At 42.9% G+C, this 21,186-nt stretch overlaps 1 protein-coding gene and 1 long non-coding RNA gene across 3 annotated transcripts; one reads left to right on the forward strand and one right to left on the reverse strand.

Annotated features, from left to right (window-relative positions):
• Positions 1-234: 234 nt before the first annotated feature.
• Positions 235-2,677, reverse strand: LOC147014618 (uncharacterized). The gene is made up of 2 exons (XR_015050824.1): positions 2,163-2,677; positions 235-347 (listed from the first exon to the last, which is right to left on the reverse strand). It is a non-coding gene; the product is annotated as an uncharacterized LOC147014618 (long non-coding RNA).
• Positions 2,678-2,807: 130 nt separating this feature from the next.
• SMPD1 (sphingomyelin phosphodiesterase 1) lies at positions 2,808-20,527 on the forward strand. Of its 2 annotated transcripts, none has more exons than XM_085852738.1 (7): positions 2,808-3,209; positions 4,219-4,479; positions 11,599-12,041; positions 12,200-12,371; positions 14,121-14,197; positions 17,781-17,926; positions 18,050-20,527. In XM_085852738.1, exons 1-7 carry the CDS (start codon positions 2,979-2,981, stop codon positions 18,460-18,462), a joined length of 1,743 nt encoding a protein of 580 aa, XP_085708864.1. In that variant the 5' UTR covers positions 2,808-2,978; the 3' UTR covers positions 18,463-20,527. The 2 variants fall into 2 exon arrangements, with proteins under 2 accessions (XP_085708864.1, XP_085708865.1); XM_085852739.1 differs by having other exon boundaries at positions 2,811-3,200.
• Positions 20,528-21,186: the final 659 nt, after the last annotated feature.

Here is a 21,186-nt window from a genome sequence, read left to right on the forward strand (position 1 = left end):
TCTCTGAAAATGAAAGCAGAGCTGGAGTTCTGCTTTCTTATGGTCTACTTACAGACTGTTCCTCTGGTTTCGCCAAGCTGTGGTCATCAATGGATAAACCGTTCTTGCTACATGATATTGAGAACATGTAGGCGCTGATTCTCTTCATGTTCCTGAAATGTTATCCTGGAATGGCCTACGTGTACCGATTATTTGAAGAAAGAATGCTCCAGGCAGCTTACCAACACTTAGAGGTTTAAATCACTTTTACTTTATTTTAAAAACACTCTGGACAAGTACTGACGGTAAAAAACGTGCTTCCTCCACAGACAACCACCAAGTCACCAGACAGGGAAGAGCCATCCTGGCTTCCAAGCAGCAGCGATGATGCAACACATGGGTGGAGCATAAATATGCATGAGGAAAAATATGAAAATGCATGAGGAAAAACATGAATATGCATGAGGAAAATCATGGGTGGAGCAGAAATATGGATGAGGAAAAACATGGTCGGAGCATAAATATGCATGAGGAAAAATATGAATATGCATGAGGAAAAACATGGGTGGAGCATAAATATGGATGGAGCATAAATATGCATGAGGAAAAACATAAATAAGCATGAGGAAAAACATGGGTGAAGCATAAATATGGATGAGGAAAAACATGGGCGGAGCATAAATACACATGAGGAAAAACATGAATATGCATGAGGAAAAACATGAATATGCATGAGGAAAATCATGGGTGGAGCATAAATATGGATGAGGAAAAACATGGGCGGAGCATAAATATGGATGAGGAAAAACATGGGCGGAGCATAAATATGGATGAGGAAAAACATGGGTGGAGCATAAATATGCATGAGGAAAAACATGGGCGGAGCATAAATATGCATGAGGAAAAACATGGGTGGAGCATAAATATGCATGAGGAAAAACATGGGTGGAGCATAAATATGCATGAGGAAAAACATGGGCGGAGCATAGATATGAATGAGGAAAAACATGGGTGGAACATAAATATGAAAGAAGAAAAAGATGGGTGGAGCATAAATATGCATGAGGAAAAATATGAATATGCATGAGGAAAAACATGGGGGGAGCATAAATATGCATGAGGAAAAATATGAATATGCATGAGGAAAATCATGGGCGGAGCATAAATATGCATGAGGAAAAATATGAATGTGCATGAGGAAAAAACATGGGTGGAGCATAAATATGCATGAGGAAAAATATGGGTGGAGCATAAATATGCATGAGGTAAAACATGGGTGGAGCATAAATATGCATGAGGAAAAATATGAATATGCATGAGGAAAAACATGGGGGGAGCATAAATATGCATGAGGAAAAATATGAATCTGCAAGAGGAAAAATATGAATATGCATGAGGAAAAAGATGGGTGGAGCATAAATATGAATGAGGAAAAATATGAATGTGCATGAGGAAAAAACATGGGTGGAGCATAAATATGCATGAGGAAAAACATGGGTGGAGCATAAATATGCATGAGGAAAAACATGGGTGGAGCATAAATATGCATGAGGAAAAACATGGGTGGAGCATAAATATGCATGAGGAAAAACATGGGCGGAGCATAAATATGCATGAGGAAAAACATGGGCGGAGCATAAATATGCATGAGGAAAAACATGGGCGGAGCATAAATATGCATGAGGAAAAACATGGGCGGAGCATAAATATGCATGAGGAAAAACATGGGCAGAGAATAAATATGCATGAACAAAAATATGAATATGCATGAGGAAATCATGGGTGGAACATAAATATGCATGAGGAAAAACATGGGTGGAGCATAAATATGGATGAGGAAAAACAGGAATATGCATGAGGAAAAACATGGGTGGAACATAAATATGCATGAGGAAAAACATGGGTGGAGCATAAATATGGATGAGGAAAAACATGAATATGCATGAGGAAAAACATGGGTGGAGCATAAATATACATGAGGAAAAATATGAATATGCATGAGGAAAATCATGGGTGGAACATAAATATGGATGAAAAATATGAATATGCATGAGGAAAAATATGGGTGGAACATAAATATGCATGAGGAAAAACATGGGTGGAACATAGGATAATATCCATTTTCGATTCAAACTTCGTGACATCACAAGTATATCCTGGCTTTGCTGAAAAGTTTCAGATACCTCGCCTCACTCTTCTCGCATCGTTCTTTCGACCATTCTGAGTTGAAGGAAGACTTTTTCTTCGGCGTTTTGAATTAACGGTGACGTCAAACTGATTTTGAAGCCGAACGTTCGACAGCGTCAAACAAGCAGCCATCGCCCATCACGTAATGACGTCATTAGGAAACGTGACAATTCGGACCGTTATTGGGATTCGCAGGAACAATACAAACGCGGGAATAATTTAAATGAGAAATATGTCAATAAATTAAGACCAACAATCAAAAATTTAATCGTGAGTCGAAAGGTTGATTGGCTCAAAAGGAAAATGGTCATAAAGGCGTCAGGGGGTTTATCAATATCGGACAGAGTGGCAGAAAACAGGACTGTCCTCGATAAAACCAGGAAAATGCTCACCCTATCTGTAGCATACCTCCCAGACCTAGATATCCGAAAATTTCTGGGCATTGTGTTGCTCTCGAGTCGAGATCTAGGGTGACTTTGTTCGTACACCACATGGAGGCCATGACGGAATAGTTGGTGTGACCGTCTTGACCATTACCCTCTCGTAAATACAGTACAGTACACAATGTTCGTACAGTACAGGGTACTTACTTAATTTTTTTGTTATATCAAAAGGGAATTAGCATTGAGGAAACTCAGAAAGTAGAGGATTTATTTATTAAATAAGAGGAAACGTGGTTTCATTTGGGGAAACGGAAGAAACTTTAAAAAAAAATAAAAATAAAAAGAGAGAAGTGGAGGTGGAGGGTGTGCTTATCTTTATGATTTGTCGGATGCGAACCCCACCAGTCGTAGACCGTGTCCTCGCCGATCATGGAGCATCGTGTACTCGTCTTGGCTCCACTACTCCTTTTGGTCGCGCTGCCTGCCGGACACTCCCGGCCGGTGGAGCCGCACGAATCCCGATGGACCTGTGACCTGTGCCGCGCTGCAGTGTGGACCCTGGACACGGCGCTCCGACTCGAGTCTGGCGAGAACGCCGTGGCCTCGGCACTGAGCAAGCTGTGTATCCGCCTGCGCATCGCCGATAGCACGGTGTGGTTGGTGGGATGCCGAGGGATTTTTGGTGGTGGAGTATGAATGGTGTGGAATGCTCGCACGAGAGTGTTTGGGGGTGAGGTTGGTGGTGAGGTATGTGGGTGAGGTTGGGGGTGAGGTGTGGTGGTGAGGTTGGTGGTGAGGGTGGTGAGGTATGGGGGTGAGGTTGGTGGTGAGCCTTGGTAGTGTTTGGTGGTGAGGTGGTTAGGCATGGGGCTGTTTGGGGGAAGGTGTTGGTGTTTGTTAGGGGAGAAGGTGTTGGTGGTGGTGTTTGTGAGGGGAGAAGGTGTTGGTGGTGGTGTTTGTGAGGGGAGAAGGTGTTGGTGGTGGTGTTTGTGAGGGGAGAAGTTGGTGGTGGTGTTTGTGAGGGGAGAAGGTGGTGGGGATGCGAGGGGGGAAAATGCATGAAAAAAACATATGAACACCCTAACGATCGTGTTTCATTCAGTTATTCAATAAGTTAGTTGTAATGTTGATTTATTTAAGTACCACATGACACCCCATGGGGAAGTTGTTGGTTTATGTTTGCTATTATTGAAGGATGAACCTTTTTAGCCGCGTCTCGCAAGCGAGTGTGTCATTTTATATATAGTTTGTACATTTTCTGTCAATGTAAGTCTGATTTTGAATTTTAAAAATGCTAATTAAAAAAAACAAAAATTGATTATTTTTTCCTTAAACTTGAGATAGCATAAAAACTTGACCTGATTGAGCGAAATTAGATACATTTCTGAATTCAGCATGCAAAAAACATACAAGAACCGTTGAGAAAACCTAGACCTCTGAAAAAAATATTTCAAATGCCGCCCAGTGTTATCGTTTACCATACATGCCCTTGTTGCCCCATGGATTGATTGTTTGTTTTCCCCTAAAATGCAAGCGCAGTGGTCCGAAGTTCTCTGTTGCACGTGTATGATATTTGACCTACATCTTCAAAACACATGGATTGTGCCACTTGTTTATGTGAGAAGTATGATTTTTACTCTGCTGTGCTGGTTCCACAACCCCCAATCAGGTATGTACGGACACCGTGCAGTTATTCCGCCACGACGTCCTCACTGTGCTGGTCCGCTCACTGCTGTCGCCCGGCTCCGCCTGCGGTCTCCTCCTCGGTGAATCGTGCGGCCACTGGAACAGTGGTGCCAGCAACTGGACCGTGCAATTCCCAGGAGTGCCCAAACCGCCGGTGCGCCCTCCTGTTCCACCACCACCTGGCACACCTGTTGATCGGATTTTGTTTATCACCGACGTGCACTGGGATGCGGCTTATAAAGAGGTATCGTTCAAACTGAACTCTGACCCCGTATTTATTCTCATCAATGTGTTGATCCCTTGAATGCTGAATAATAATAATCATGCCCTTGAATAGCTAAAACCTGATTGGGTCTCTGTTTGGATTGACCAATTTCGATTTTATTTATTATTTATGTCTTTTAACCTTGCTGTAATATTGATAACTAGAGTGGTTCAGTAATATTGTGCAATAACATTGCACTATATTGGTGTGAACTCGACCCACATTGTACGTGGCATGTGATGTAATTCCCCATCCAGTTGTGGCCAAAAATATTTGCACCCTTGCACTTTTTTCAAATAACTCACAATTTCTCAAAAATAAGTTGAAATTGACAAAAGTATTTTGTCTCCAATTCCTTATTTCACTGTTAATATAATAGAACCTTTGTTTTTGATTCAGAACTTAATATACCCTTTTAAATCAGGAAATAAAAAGAAATGGCATTGACAAAATTATAAACACCCTCAACTAAATATTTGGAAGCGCAACCTTTGGACAAAATAACTGCAGTCAAGCACTTACTACAGCAAAGAATGAGCTTCCTCCTCCTCCTCCTCTAGTGGCAGTTTGTCCCACTCTTGTTGTGTAAACTGCTCCAGTTCTCCCAGATTTGAAGGGTGCCTTCTCCCAACTGCTGTTTTCAGATCTCCCCAGAGGTGTTCAATGTGATTTAGATCTGGACTCATTGCTGGCCACTTCAGAACAGTCCAGCGTTTTGTCTTGATCCATTCCTGGGTGATTAACCTCCGCCATCGAAGATGGATGGAGGTTACTGTTTTCATCCCTGTCTGTTGGTTTGTTTGTTTGTGAACAGTATTACGGAAAAACTCCTGGACGGATTTCGACGAAACTTGGTGGGGGGATTAGGTATGGTCCAAGGATCATGCCATTAGATTTTGGACTTGGTCCAAAAAAAAAAAAAAAAAATTTGCAACTTTTTTTTTCAAAAAAATTTAGATTTTATTTGAAAAATATTTGAATTTTTTTTTTTGCATTTTTACATGTTTTAGGTGATTTCCAACCCCCCCCCCCCAAAAAAAAATTGTTAGAGAAAAAAACAAATTTTGCACCTTTTTTTTCAAATGGGTGCTCCCCCTCTAGTTTTTGAAGTGTGTTTGGGGTCATTGTCCTGCTGCAAGACTCATGACCTTCAATAGATACCCAGCCTTCTGACACTGGGTTGAACATTACACTACAAAATACCTTGGTAATCTTCTGATTTCATGATGCCATGCACACATTCGAGGCACCCAGTGCCAGAGGCAGCACAGTTACCCCAAAACATCACTGAACTTCCTCCATGTTTGACTGTAGGGAAGGTGTTCTTTTCTTTGAAGGCTTCATTTTGTTTTCTGTAAACAGATGATGTGCTTTACCAAAAAGCTCTAATTTGGTGTCATCTGTCTTCAGGACGTTCTCCCAGAAGGATTTTGGCTTGTTCATGTGTGGTTTGGGCTTTCTAATGTCTTTCATTTCATCCAGTCAGGCTTTCTAATGTCTTTCTGTCTCAGTGGTGGGGTCCTCATGGGTCTCCTACCATAGAACCCCCTTTCATTGAGTTGGTGACGAATGGTGAGTTGAAACTGTTGAACCTTGTCTGAAGGTGAGCTTGAATCTGTTTGGCAGTTGATCAAGGTGCTTTCTCCACCATTTGAACAATCCTTCATTGCAATCTTCGATCAAGTTTTCTCTTGCGGCCATGTCCAGGAAGGTTGGATACAGTGCGATGGGCCTTAAACTTCCTGATAACATTGTGTACGGTGGATACAGGAACATCAAGTTGTCTGGAGATGGACTTGTAGCCTTGAGATTGTCCATGCTTGGCTACAATCTTGTGTCTGACCTCCTCAGACAATTCTCTGTTTTACTTTCTTTTCCCCATGCTCATTGCGGTATACACAGTGACACAAAACAGCAGAATGACTCCTTTCTATTCAAACTGGTTGATTGAGTGATTTTTATATTACAGGCACCTGCAACTCACCACGGGTGAGTTCAATTCCAAAGTAAAGGAGAATCACCTGCTTGAAATCCAATTATTTCTAACAACTTCTAAAAGATGCCAATAATATTGTCTGGGCCATTTTAGAATTTGTGTGTGGAATAAGCTAAGACTTAGTAATTTCTACAGCTTTTTTTTTTCTTTCCACTGCAAACCAAAGAAATATATATATTTTTAGTTTCAACAATTTTCTGGAAGAAATGGTGAATTATTTGAAAAAAAAGTGCAAGGGTGCCAATATTTTGGGCCAATCGTGTTAAGATTTGCCAGTGTCCATTGGTAAACCACTTCTGGGTCTTTAACCTCCTCATTCACCCCACATGGCTCCAGCAGGAGGTACAAGCATATAATCATAATCTGTTTATTATCCCCCAACCCTTTGACAAGATCGGAGACGGGGACATGAAAATAAGGTCCGATCATCCGTCCATGTACTTTTGTGCACGATATTACAAAAAAACGTTGAATATTTAGCTTTCATATTGCAGATATCTCTTCCTCATGCCATTATCTCAATCTGATTACATCACGGCTGTGATTGGCGGAATTATATTGCCATGGCAACCATCTCATTAACTTGGCTTGTGTACACGGTATTTCAAAAACTTCAACATTTAACTTTCATATTACACAGATGGATTCCTCATACCACCAGCAAGGAGGGGGACCTAGAGTATCGGCTTCTTGTTGCCTCTGCCAACGAAGGTGGACTGTTTGTTTGTCTTTGTTTCACCATTGAGAGACGGGGCCAAAAACTACAGTGGAAAATTGATATAACGCTAAGCGTTATAGCGCTTGTACTGATATAACGCTCATACACCTTGGACCCCCCAAAATACTACTATTTTGTGTTTAAAGGCGAGAAAATAGAGACAAAGTTAGTCCAAAATAGCGCTAATTGGCGAAAAAAATTCAAGCTGTCATTGCCCTGTGTTGAGTTGACATGTGGTGTGAAAATACTCACGAGCTGTCATCTTCTCGCACCTTTCCCGTATAAATGGCGAAGCTGAGATGAACAAAATCAATTCAATTCAAATCATCATGGCATCCGTATCTCCTGTAACTCACGTTCATGTTCGCTTCTAACACCATACAACACAGTACACAAACGTAAGTACAGTACTGTACTGTACAAGATTAACTAATGTTCACGTGCTCTACCACCCACATCCTTTCGGAAGAGTTGTCAACAACTTAAATCTAAGCTCCCGTTACATCTCCTGTACCAGTTCTTCGACATCTTCATCACCTACCAGCCGAGAAATCTTCAAATTTGTTAGTTTTGTTTGCTCTGTTCAGTTCAGCGCCGCCATGCCGAAGCGGAAGTGTTATTCCATAGAGGAGAAGCTACACATAATTAAACGGACATGGAATGGTGAAACTCAAGAGGCCATCAGCAAGGATACAGGCATCGCCGGTTCAACTCCAAGAGGATGGTTGAAGGATGAAGAGAACATCAAGAGCTTCATCGTCACTGTCAACTCCAATGAAGGGATGAAGAGGAAGAGGGTCAAGCTTGGGAGGGATCAGGAGTTGGACCAGGAACTATTCAATTGGTTCTGCAAGTCTAGAGAGCTTGACATACCCATCTCAGGCACCATCCTCCTTCATCAGGCCAAGAAGATCAACAAGGATCTTCACAAGGAAGAGAGAGGTGAAGATGCTAACTACAACTTAACCAGGGGGTGGCTGCAACTCTGGCAGGATCGACATGGGGTCCACATGAACCAACAACATGGAGAGGCTAAGTCTGCAGACCTTGAATCTGCCAAGAACTACCTCTCTGTCTTCAATGAACTAATTGAAGACAACAACTTCACAGAAGACCAGGTTTTCAATGCAGATGAAACTGGTCTGTACTACAAGACCCCTCCAGACAGAACTATGGACCTGGATGACAACCCATCAACAAAGACTGGACACAAGAAGCCAAAGGACAAAGTCAGCCTCCTTCTCTGCGCCAACAGGTCAGGGTCTCTGAAGATGACCCCGTTGGTCATAGGGAAGTCACTAAACCCCAGGTGTCTACACCATATCAACAGATCCCTCCTTCCCTGCATTTACACCAACACCAGGAAGGCTTGGATGACAGGAGCCTGTTTCAAGGACTGGTTCTTCCAGAGGTTCTGCCCTACTTTGCGGAAGCACCTGAGAAAGCTTGGGCAAGAAGAGAAAGCTATCCTCCTCATTGACAACGCCCCATCTCATCCATCAGGAGACATCTTAAAGTCCAAGGATGGGAAGATCTTCGCTTCCTTTATGCCCAAGAACACCACCAGCAAGATTCAGCCTTTGGACTAGAGGGTCATCAACTGTTTCAAGCTATTCCACAAAGATCAATTTTGCGAAGCTATGGCCAGGGAGCAGAAAGAGATGACCGTCTTCCTCAAGGCCACGGACGTTAAGAAGACGATGGAGTTTGCAGGGCCAGCTTGGAAGAAGGTCACCAAGGACACCATCATTAACTGCTGGAGGAAAGGCCTAGGTCCTCCCAAGTCTGATAATGAAGAAGACTTCAATGGGTTCTCCAAGGAGGAGGTGGGCAGGTCTGCCATCACGGCCCTCAACCTCGCCCCTGGCACATCAGCTCTTGATGCTCTCCAGGCCTGGGTTGATCAAGAAGAAAGAGACCTGGCTGAAGAACTGCTCAGAGAAGAACAGCTGTCAACTGGAGAGGAAGAGGAACCCCTAGAGGAGTCGGAAGAAGAAGAGGCACCAGTTGAACCTCTCCCCCAGCCTCTCCACTCCAAAGCTGAACAGTCTTTCCTTTATGGTCTTCGTTGGTTGGAGTCCTTGGATGAGCAGGAATGCCCCAATCTTCGTTTGAAGATACTCCAGGTTAAAATCCTTCTGGATGACACCCGAAGACTCTCAAGAGCATCCATGAAACCAAGCAAGATCACCGATTTCTACAAGAAATAAATTCCGAATTCTTCAAGATATAAATTCCGTATCCGTCTTGTGATTAAGGAAGCGAAAATATTTTACCGATTTATGTGATAATGTACATTTTGTATTTTTTATTTTGTAAGTAATGTTCGATTGCACATAAAAAAAAAATATTCTATATGCATTCAATTCCTGTGTTTATTTCTTGTTGGAAAAGAAAATAACTTGACCGCTTCGTCATCAACCCCAACAATCCAAGATGGCGGACGTACGTGTCCACGTGTTTTGGCTCTGGTTTGTATGTAATGTAAAATATTTTTCACTGCTTCAGTATAGTGCTGTATCGTTTATAACGCCCGAGTCGCTTTCGACCCCACCGGTGAGCGTTATCTTGATTTTCCACTGTATATATAGCACAATATCTGAAAAAGTTGTTGACGGATTTGGACGAAACTTGGTGGATGAGTTGGGGAGATGATGACAAAGAATAAGCCAATTAGATTTTGGTTCAGGTCAGCAGATCCGGCCTATCGGTGGGAGACAAAATGTAAACTGTTTAGCCTAACCTAGAGGTATGTACTCTACCAAGTGCTGTTCTAGTTAGCCCATCCCCTGTGCAGCTGGAGACTGGGTTTTGCAATTGCTTGTGCATTTGTGGTGTGTTGTGCCAGTCCCATAGCTTTTTATTTTTTTATTACCATTTTGGCTTTTGTCATCAAATTTTCAACAAAGCTTTATTCTGAGAATATTTTGGTCAAAAGCTCAAAGTTCAAGGTCTCATATAACTATCTTTTTATTATTATTATTATTATTATTTTTAATTTGATTGATTTGAAATTTCAGCAGGGTTTGCATATTAGGTAACTAAATTGGTTCACCAATAAAATGCTGGAAGCTGATTGTTTTGAGGTCAAAAGGTTAAGGTTACAAAATTGTCAATCTTTTTTTTTTGTATTTTTTACCTCTGCCACCGAAGGTGAAGGAGGTTATGTTTTCACCCTTTTCTCACTGTTTTTCTTTGTCTGTGTGCAGGATATCTCAAAAAGTTGTGGACAGATCCGGATGAAATTTTGTGGACAGGTTGGGTGTGTGACGAGGACGAACTGATTAGGTTTTGGTGAAGATCCGGATCCGACTACAAGAATTTTTAAAGTGATTCTTCACCATTGAGAGAGAGGGCCAAAAACAATATATAGCAAGATATCTCAAAAAGTTGTGGATGGAGTCAGACAAAAACTGGTGGACATGCTGGGTGTGTGACAAGGAAGAATTGTTTAAATTTTGGTGAAGATCCGGATCCAGATTTAAATTCAATCCATTTTAAATTCAGGCTGTAACGCAACAAAATGTGAAAATGCAACATTCTGTGTGAAGTTTCCTCTCAATCTGTCTCGCTGTTCTGGAGAAGAAGAGAATCTTTTTTTTGTTAATATGGCTGCAAAATCATGTGACCTGTGACATCATATGTATGAACCTTTTGTTCCTCGTGGATAGGCGGTCATATGTGTAAAGTTTCGCCTCGATCTGTTCAGCCATTTCAGAGAAGATTTTTGAAGGTGTTTAGAAAAAAAAAAACTATATGGCTGCCGAATCATGTGACTGATGATGTCATCAAAATTATTTCTGTGGACTTTTTTTTTTTCTTTCTTTTTTTTCATACTGATCGGATGTAGCGTTCTGCATATGCAATTTTGACGTCATAACGAAGGCACCTTTGACGTCATAAAAAAAAAATCTCTCATTCCCCATCAGAGTACTTGCCATGTAACAAGTTTGAATTTTTCCCTTGGTGTAGTTTCAGAGATACAGAGGTCCAAAGTTTTTTTTTTTTTCCATTTTTCCAATATGGCTACCACACCACGTGACCTATGACGTAATTATCATTAAAACATTCTACATGAGTAGTTGCACTTCTGGTGAAAACTTTGTCTCAATCCGCCGAGCGGTTGCAGAGAATAATACGAAAGTTCTGTGCGAACAAACAAACAAGCAAGCAAGCAAGCGGACCCAAACGCAATACCTTCTCCTCCGGTGAGGGTAAAAATTCCACTTTTACATCATGGGGTATTATGTGTCAATCAGTGACAGAAAAATCTCAATTCAAACCATTTTAAATTCATGCTGTGAAAAATGTAAAGAGTCAAGGGGTGTGAATACTTTCTGAAGGCACTGTAGTGACGGTTGTGTTACTTTGTGTTTGTTTCTAGGGGTCCAATGCTGAGTGTGGTGAACCATTGTGCTGTCGCAAGGATGATGGCCTTCCTACTCCAGGTGCTGTGGGTGCAGGCTACTGGGGAGACTACAGGAAATGTGACGTGCCCATGCGTACGATCGAAAGTATGCTTCAGCACATCGCCACAAATGAGACCTTCGATTTTGTTTACTGGACCGGAGACATCCCAGCACACAACATCTGGCAACAGACACGGAGAGACCAGCTGACAGCACTGGACAAAGTCACGGCGCTTTTTTGGCAGCATTTTGGTGCTCACGTCAGGGTCTTCCCTGCTGTCGGCAACCATGAGAGCACCCCGGTCAATAGCTTCCCACCACCATTTATCACCGGGAATCTCTCTTCTTCTTGGCTTTATGAGGATATGGCTTCGAAATGGTCACGGTGGCTGCCTCATGATGCCCTTCAAACCATCAGGTGAGATCTCATTTGCAGTCTACCCGTGGTTCTTCCGTACCAGTTTTGTAATATAAATGCTTTCATCCCAAAATCTCCCTCCCCTTCCTCGCGCAACATTTTCCAAAATATTGGCATCCTTGTGGATAATGCTTGTGATTTGTGGTTTGTGAGTACAGGCTTGGTGGGTTCTACACGGCTCAGGTGAAACCAGGCCTGCGTGTGGTTTCTCTCAATATGAACTTCTGTTCGGCTGAAAACATTTGGTTGCTTATCAATGACACAGACCCTGCAGAGCAGCTGCATTGGTTTATCAAAGTCCTGCAGGAGGCCGAGACGGCTGATGAGAAGGTGTGTGTAACTGCAAGTTTACTTTGGCTTTGCTAGTTGGAGGTGATATTTACCTGTGCCACTGAAGGTGGATGGGGGTTATGCTTTCCCTCTGTATGTCTGTTTGTCTTTGGCTGTTTGTGAGCAGGATATCTCAAATATGGACGGATTCGGACTAAACTTGGTGGACATGTTGGGTGTGCGACAATGACTTATTGATTTGATTTTGGTGAAAATCTGGATCCTTCTTATCAGTGGGATACAAGACGTAAACTGTCGGTCTCGCGGAGGTATGCGCTCGACTGAGTAGTTTTATTATGAGAGTTGGCTTGTTATAATGATGGTCATTAAGACGGAAGTCTCCCTTTGTTTTCTGTTCATGCTCCCCCTTCTCTCAATGCTGTTTTTCACCTTTGTGTGTGTTTTTTTTTTAATGTTGATTTTGCTTATGTTTAGCAATGAATTGAATAAAATGTTGTATATAAAATCTCGGCTCATTAGATGAGTCAGGTGACTGATGACAAAACGGCAATGGATGAACAGGGCTACAGATGTAGTAACAGGCAAGAGAGGAGGGGAGGAAATGGGAACCTGCAAGAAGGTTGTGTTGGGGAGCATTCGTTGTGGTAGAAAAGATCACAGGTAGGGATTGGTGATGAACCACCAACATGAATCGCTTGAGGGAAGAATGGGATTGAGCAGTCTCAGGTGGTTTCACAAACAGGAAAAAGGGGAACAAAAGAGTGGATTTTGGGAGTTTCATGAAGAGGTGTTACTGGAGCTGGGGAAGGTCGGAGGGCTGAGAGAGGGAGCAAAATTGGAGGAGGCAGTTAAAAACGGCCCAATAGCTTGTCTGTGATGCAAGAGCAACAGGCCTTGTACTTCTGTTTCATCACAGGAGATTGAGCTTAAGATTTAACCATAGAATCCAAGAGAGACAGATGGGGTCACCATCCCATCGTGGGAGTGGTACTCCAGTGAGCTACGGACAAAGGCCCTGTGTCTATAGGCTGTGAGTAGTTCTTATTTTTCGAGGAATGACTGAACGTTGGAGGTTTCCCAGCCGGCCGTTGACTTTCAGTCCAGGTTTGATTTGGTGTCAGTACAGGAGAGGTCACAGCTGATTGTGAGGCATATACAATGAAAGGAACTGAACATCTTCCAGTGGCTGACCATGGAAATAGACGGGTGGGTTCGCTTAACTCTCTGCCTCCCTATTTATGGAATGTGGTGCTGCTTGGCATATTGTGGAGTGATCCGCAAAGAGGAAGAGGGGGTTTTCTCGGGTATCTGAAGCATCATTCACGGATGATGCGATGCATGAAGTTTGCTTCATGGTTAGGGTGGTGGGCTTGGGATCCTAGGATCCTGAGTTCAAATCCCACTCACTGTTGAATTAATACCAGGTGGGGTTGACTCTGCTTGTCATACTTCCGTGGTTGGCAAAATGAGTGCCAGCTTGCTGGTATTCCGTGTCGGAGTGGCGACCCATCCAGGATTATGCCCAATAGCCAAGCAGACTAATTAGGCAGCACCAATGCTCTGCACAGAGTATGGTCCCCATGGATGGATTCCTGGATGAGGAACAAGACTCAGCCAAATACTGACTTGAGGCACTTTGGGAGAGGAGAGGAATCCATTGGTAGTCTCGTGTTGACTGCACGTGCAGAAGAAACCTTGGTATGAAAACAGCTTTGTATGCTGCAGATGGTAACCTTGGCAAGCAGAATACGATGCCAGTTGCAATGATGTTCTTTTTCTGTGTGACAGGTGCACGTCATTGGGCACATGCCACCAGGGCTGTGTCGCAAAACCTGGAGTTGGAACTACTACCGTATCGTCAACAGGTGGGCTCATCATCATTGTGAATGACATATACAAAGTGATCCTTGGGGTCTATGGGGTATGTGTTTAGGAAATTACAGACAATTCTGTCTTGTTTCATCAACAGAATTGGACTATTTCCCCCAATGCAAGTGATTGGATTGATTGGGCAATTTTCGAGTGTTTTCCTCCATTCGCGAGATGGGCCAATTATACCGAGCCACAAATCCTCGCTTCTTATTGGGGGGGAAATCTCACGAGTGGGCCCATCAGTCTGTTCAGTAGAAATTATCAACTTGTTACACCTTGTCTCGTCTTGGAATCTCCCGTAATGCCTTGTTATAATATTATCACATGCTCAGGGGTTATAATCACTCGCAGGTTGTACTGAGGTAACCACACCCTCAGTCTCACGAGCCGTTTAACCAAAAACTAGTGGAACAGCACTCGCGTCATCGTGTAGGTAATATAAAACTAACTATTTATTTGAAATTTGTGCAATTTACTCACGTGCATCTTAAAGCCATCCAACTAAACGCATTCATTAAAACATTTCATGAAATGCATCAGTTCACAATCTCTTAACTCGATGCAGGGCTGTCTTCACTGTGCAGGTGCTTTGAGAGATGATATATCAGGTATGTGATGATGGATTTGACGATGTCAAACTAATTTCCAACGAAGGTGATTGTGAAGCGTCACAAGAAGAAGTACAAGATTGGTTTAGCACAATGGTGTTGTTGATTTTGAGACATGGTACTTTGTTTTATACCTCTGTGCAAAGCATACCGGATTGGATCCCTGGGGGACGCTCTTGCCTCGCTCTGGGGATCACCAGCATGACAAATGGCTCGAGGGAAACGCAAGCCTTGCAGGAACACCACTCACAAACCAATGATGCGCCAGCCAACCAAATTTGCCCCCACTGAGGCCGAATCTCAGGCGCTGAGGATCCCGCAGGATGACCTCGTATCGCAGGGAGGATCCCTACGAGCGGAATTACAAATAGATTCCAGTGAAGTGACCTCACAGTGCTTTTTGGTTGTTGCCTTTCCTTTATCTCACTGCCTTAGCACGACACGTCAATCTCTCTTTTCTCTCAGTCCATTCACTCTTATGTCTGGCATTCTCGGCACATCCCTTGGCTACCTACGACCTCCAGTCCCAAGCTTGTTCGGCCATGCTGTTTCCTGCCAGGACTTATCTATTGTGTTATGGTACAATATTTACTACGATGATCAACCTCCTTCACGTTTTCTGCTCTTTACTCAACTGGCATTAAAACCAACAAACGATTCTACAGCAAAAATCGTGATCAGTCATGTACGACATGCAAACTCCCATAAACAATAATAATTACCTCTTAAACTGTTTCAATCGATCAAAGTAAAACATAATAAAATAGACATTTTCATTTTTCATGACTATTCATATAATTTTTAGCTCACCTGGACTTTCGTCCGATGAGCTTATGCGATCGAGTCGTGTCTGAAGGTGTCTGTTAGTCAGTGAGTCTGTAAACACTTCAGTCAATATCGCTAGAACCAAACACATGATTTTTGATGAAACTTGGCCACAAGCTTCATATCTGATGCCTAACGAAGGTGTATTGACCGCATCAAAATCTGCACTCATGAAGTGTGTCTACGGGTGGGGGGGGGTGGTTTGACCCTACGGGTGGGGGGGGGGTGGCTTGACCCTACAAAATAGGTATTTGTTCTCTTCTCCGAAACTACACACACATCATTTTGATGAAACTTGACCACAACCTTCATCACCTGTGATGTACCAAAGTTTGTTCACAGCATTAAAAAAAATCAGGATCTAAGGTGGGTTTGAGTGACTGTTGCTCCTGACCCAGGTGAGCTTCAGGACCTGCAGTCTATTTTTGTGGTTTCTTTTATTTATGTATAATTTAACTTTGCATATTAAAAATGTGATGAAGCTGTCTTTATGGCTGCTTGCGTTTGAAGCCTTCCAGTTAAAACTCACTGGCATGCTCCCTCCCACGTTTGTAAACTGGAAAAATCATATGTGTGCCATTTTGGTTCTGTAGGCTGTGGTACGTGTAGGGCACAGGCCTTAGGTATCGGACCTCTGGTGTCAGCCTATGGGTAAATACAATTGGAATCTATCTGAGCAATATAACCACGAAGTATTATATATATGCACATTATGTACATAACCCCGGTTCTATTTTTATTTTTGGGAGCGGTCTGTTGTCTGTACACTTCCCAAAGAAAGGGAGGTTTATGTAGATTTGCAGATGGAACTAGACCAACATTCACAGTGCATTGTCTTGCCTCGCACGTTCATTCTGAACAAATATACTGTCTTTAACTGAACACGCTACTATTACGGCCCATGTACTCGTATCATCCATAAAAAAAAAATGACCGTTTTACAGCCATTTTTCCCTGCTGTGCAGGGGTTGGGCTTTTTCTTGAGGCAATGTTTTATGGCCGGATGCCCTTCCTGACGCCAACCCTGGTCGCCTCTTACGACACACAGGGATATGGTACACCTATTCTTACCGGGGCATACACCGGGACCAGTACACTGGCACTCATTTCACCGACCTCGGAAGGATGACAGGCTGAGTCAACCCCCTGGTGTTAATTCAGCAGCCAACGGGGCTTGAACTCAGGACCCTGGGATCCCAAGCCACCACTCTAACCACTAAGCCAACACCAGGCTTACTCGTATCATCCATGCACCCTAATATGTCACATAGTTTCTTGGCATGGGTTATGAACGTCATAAATTTAATTATTTATTCACATATGGTCATAGATCAGATGCAAGACGTTTCAGATTTTTCAGGTAAAGATTTCAATTCAACCAATTCTGGCTGGAATATGACTTCACCGATGCCATCATCATTATCACCCTATATTCCCCATGGGGAGTTGATGGCATGCAAAGTTTAAATTTATTTTCATTGAGTGGTTTGGGAGAAAATTATGGCCAAATGTTTCCCTTTAATTCAATATGGTTGCCAGACCATGTGACCTATTACATATGCGCTAGCCATAAAATATTCTCCATGGGACAAGAGGTTGCAGAGAAAAACATTTTTTAAAGTAAAAAAATATATGGATGCAGACATGGAGACACACAGACACGCACACAGAGGCATTGCAAAAGTCTCACATCCCCTTTGGGGCAAGACTAGCAGTGTGTCATCTATCATGAAAGAAAGGTACATTTTGATTGCAATGTGATATAGAAAATGGTCATGGAGGTAATGCATATTTTGATAATACAAGGTATAAAAATAAAAATAAAAAATATTGTGGTGGGGGGGGGGGAGTTGTGGATTTGCAGTTGGGGTGGGGTGGTTTGAGAACTGGAAGAAGGGAGGGGGAAGACAGAATTAGTGTGAGGAGGTATATCGGGGACAGAGTTGGGACTGGGGGGGGGTGGGGGGTTGAGGCTTTGGGGAAATGTTGAGGACTTGAAATCACGTTTTACATTACTTGGAATTGCCACGGATCCCTGCTTTTAGCAAGCAATGCTGCATCAGGTAAACTAGTTGTTTAAATTTGTTTACCCCTTTGTTGCTTGTTCGATGCTAGTTTCTGATTTTATCAGTTTCTTCCTTAGGTATGAAAACACAATTGCAGGGCAGTTTTTTGGTCACATTCACACTGACCAGTTTGAGGTCTTTTACGACGAGCAGACCCTGAAACGTCCACTCGGCATCGCCTTTCTTGCTCCTAGCGTCACAACCTACTATGACCTCAATCCAGGTATCTCATCTATTTTGCATATCTGTTACATTCACCTCATCCATGTAATCTCCCTTTATAGCGTTTGAGGTACATATCTGTTCATCCTTGTGTCATCCTAACGTGTCCTTAACCCATCACCAGGTTATCGTGTGTATGAGGTGGATGGAGATAGATCGGGCAGCTCCCGTATGGTTCTCGACCACCATACGTTCTTCCTAAATCTCTCCGAGGCAAATGCTGATGGTGGTAAATCCAAGCCCATCTGGCGCCTGCTGTATAGTGCCAGGAAGGCTCTCGGCTTGTCCAGCGCATTCCCACAAGCCTGGAACGACTTGGTAGTGCGCATGCAGAAAGACTATGCAGTCTTTGACTTGTTTTGGGCTCTGCTTCATACAGGCCACCCACCTGGCCTGTGCAGAGGATACTGTCACACGGCGCTGCTCTGTTCCCTTCGCACGGGTCGTTCTGAAGACCCTGATCTTTGCGCCGGCCTTGTCCCACATGAGAAGTTCACACTCATTAAAAACCTGTGGCTTTCGCAGAGACGTTGTTAATACTTTGTGCAGCCGAGCTGTAACTTGGACTAACTCGATTTATGTTCTTCCTCAAAATCCCTTTACATGGTGTGAGGCCTACTGGTACTGAGCTGCTGCTCTTCTCTGTCCACAACACCCCTCACCTTTCTTATCTCTCTCCATCTCTCTCCGTCCACCTTTCTTACATCCCTCTTCACACATTCTTCCCACCTCACCCACAGTCTACCCATTTATCCCCTACTGCTCTCTTCGGAAGTCCCATTCCTCCATCCATATCAGATCCCCTATCCACTTCAGCCAGCTCTTTACCAATCCTCCCATCAAGCTCATCTGCATACCAATCTCCTCCCTCGGTTCTTTAATTCTCTTATTCACCCTCTTCACTCACACATTCCTCCTGACTCAGTTATTCTCACAGACCTGCAGCCATTGTTATTTTTGCTTTAACAGTGCATTTGTCTCCAGATCATTATGGGTGTGCCACATATACAAAAGTTACACACAACTTTGGGACTTTCCCTTTCAACTTCCTCGATCTTCCTGTTCGCAGTCACACCCTCTTTGAACTCGATGTTTATTTTAAAGATTCATCATCTTAAAAAAAAAAAAAATGATTAAAGATTTAAAAAATGATGTTCGAACCACAATTGAAGGCAAAAATGATTGGATTATTCTTTTCTTTTTAACCAATCAGGGAATTTCCAAGATTGACAACTCTCAGAATAATTGCGTACATTTAATTTGGTCAATTCATTTCTTATTTTATGCAATAGTTGATCTTGGTTGGAAATTCACAGGCCTTAAATAATCCCTTAATAATTAAATGATCCTCAAAAAAAATATTTTTATTATATATACTAGTGCGGGTCCGTAGGTGCGTGCCAGTACGTGCAGCTTCGTTCCTTCGCTCTCGTAAACGATGACTGGATTGGGGCATTGTTTCAATTAGATCAGAACAACCGTATCATAAATGGCCATAACTTGGGAAACACCTGGGAAACATACTCAGGTCCTCAGCGTCAATTGTGACGTCGTATCAAATGAAGAAGAATTGTGACGCCCCCTCTCTCGCCCCCCTCGTCTCGCCCCCCCTCGTCTCGCCCCCACTCTCTCCCCCTCTCTTGAATTGTGACGCCCCTCTCTCTCACCCCCACTCTCTCCCTCCCCTCTCTTGCCTCCCCTCTCTCATCTTCAATCCTGTAGATATCAGGATATGTATCCTTTTTATGTATATTGAGCAAACTCGAGTTGTTTGTTTTTCTTGTCCATTTTATAGTCCTTCATTCAGATGTCAGATTGGTTGAGTGGTGTTGCTGTTCAAATTGAGGATCATCCATTTTGCTGTGTGGACCTTTCCTTACTGGGCCAAGCCTTGGAGGCGATATTTTTTTTTGATTCGTTCAAAACGGGACTTCTGATCTCGATCCGTGTTTAACAGTTGTTCGCTGGTTCAGTCGAGCTCTCATCTTCACGACAGTACGATACATCATGGAGCTTTAATTTTTGGGACCGGTCTGCACCACCGATGGAGGGGTTGGGGTCATGTCTTTGGTTCGTACATTTCTGAGCTATCTGTTTTCTTATGAGCCAAATGCACTTTCATTAAATTCTGCAATAACGATTAATTGGTGCAATAGGCCTCGAGACGAGGTAGTAGTAAACTCACCCATTACCCTGTTGAAGTTGCTGTTGATTGAGAATTCCATTTTTAATGCACATTTAATTCGGAGGGAAATACTTTTTCTTGCTAACCGTACACAGTGTTGTTTTCTTCTGAATTTTTGAAATGATTACAGTTCTTTGACTCGTGCGAGTATTCTCGGTCCGAGGAAACTTTTGAGCTCTCCGCGTGTTTTGCTTCATGCACTTTTACTTTGTGGTTATATGCTTCTTCGAGTCCATCTGCGTCGAATTCCGAACTTGCACTATATTCTAAACTCTTGAAGTTTTATTGCAGAGATAATTCATTAAAGATTGTTTGGCTGAATGTGTGTTATGGCCACAAGATCTTGTTGTTCAATCATTGCTTTTCTGTCTTGTTACAATACGATCTGTCACAATACAAAGCAACTTTGTTTCTTGGGTTTGAAATTCCTTATTGACTTTGCATGGAATCCATGAACCCAAGGTCTTGTTTTGTGGTGGGGGGCTTAGAAGAAAGCTAAAACTGACAGTCAGGATAGAGCAGTGATATTCACTGTTTTAGAGGGGGGGGCACTTTTGCTGATAAGACACCACCGTAAGAGCTGCCACACCACCTGCAGGACTCCAAAATGGCTGCGATGAGGCCCCACCTCTACTTACTGCTTTTCTTTATTTATTTGGTTTCCGTTGTGGTTACTGGGTTATAAGCATAATTTTTTGCACACTGCCATCTAGTGATGTAGTGGTTACTTTTACGCTTCACATTGGAACACATTTGAAACCATTGGGTCAATTTGATAGCATTTCTGGTGGATTATGATGGAGCGTTTTCACATTTGTGTGTTATCGGCCACACTTTAGGCCACCAGTGGCTCGTGGGCCACACGTTGAAGAACGGGTATGGAGGGTTAGCACATCACATCACTAACTGACTTGCTAGCCCACAAAAGGATTTCGCATTGGAATCGAGAGTGCCTCTTCTGTTGGTTTCAAACCCGAGGTGATTTTGGTGTTTTAATCATGGCTTGTTGATGTGTATTATCGAGTGTCGGTCCTACTCCTCAATGCCTCGCCTAGTGATCATGCCCATTATTTCTC

This window comes from Eptatretus burgeri, chromosome 13, assembly GCF_056783735.1.
Source record: "Eptatretus burgeri isolate ZD-2024b chromosome 13, Ebu_testis_v1, whole genome shotgun sequence".
Classification (NCBI taxonomy): Eukaryota; Metazoa; Chordata; class Myxini; order Myxiniformes; family Myxinidae; genus Eptatretus; species Eptatretus burgeri.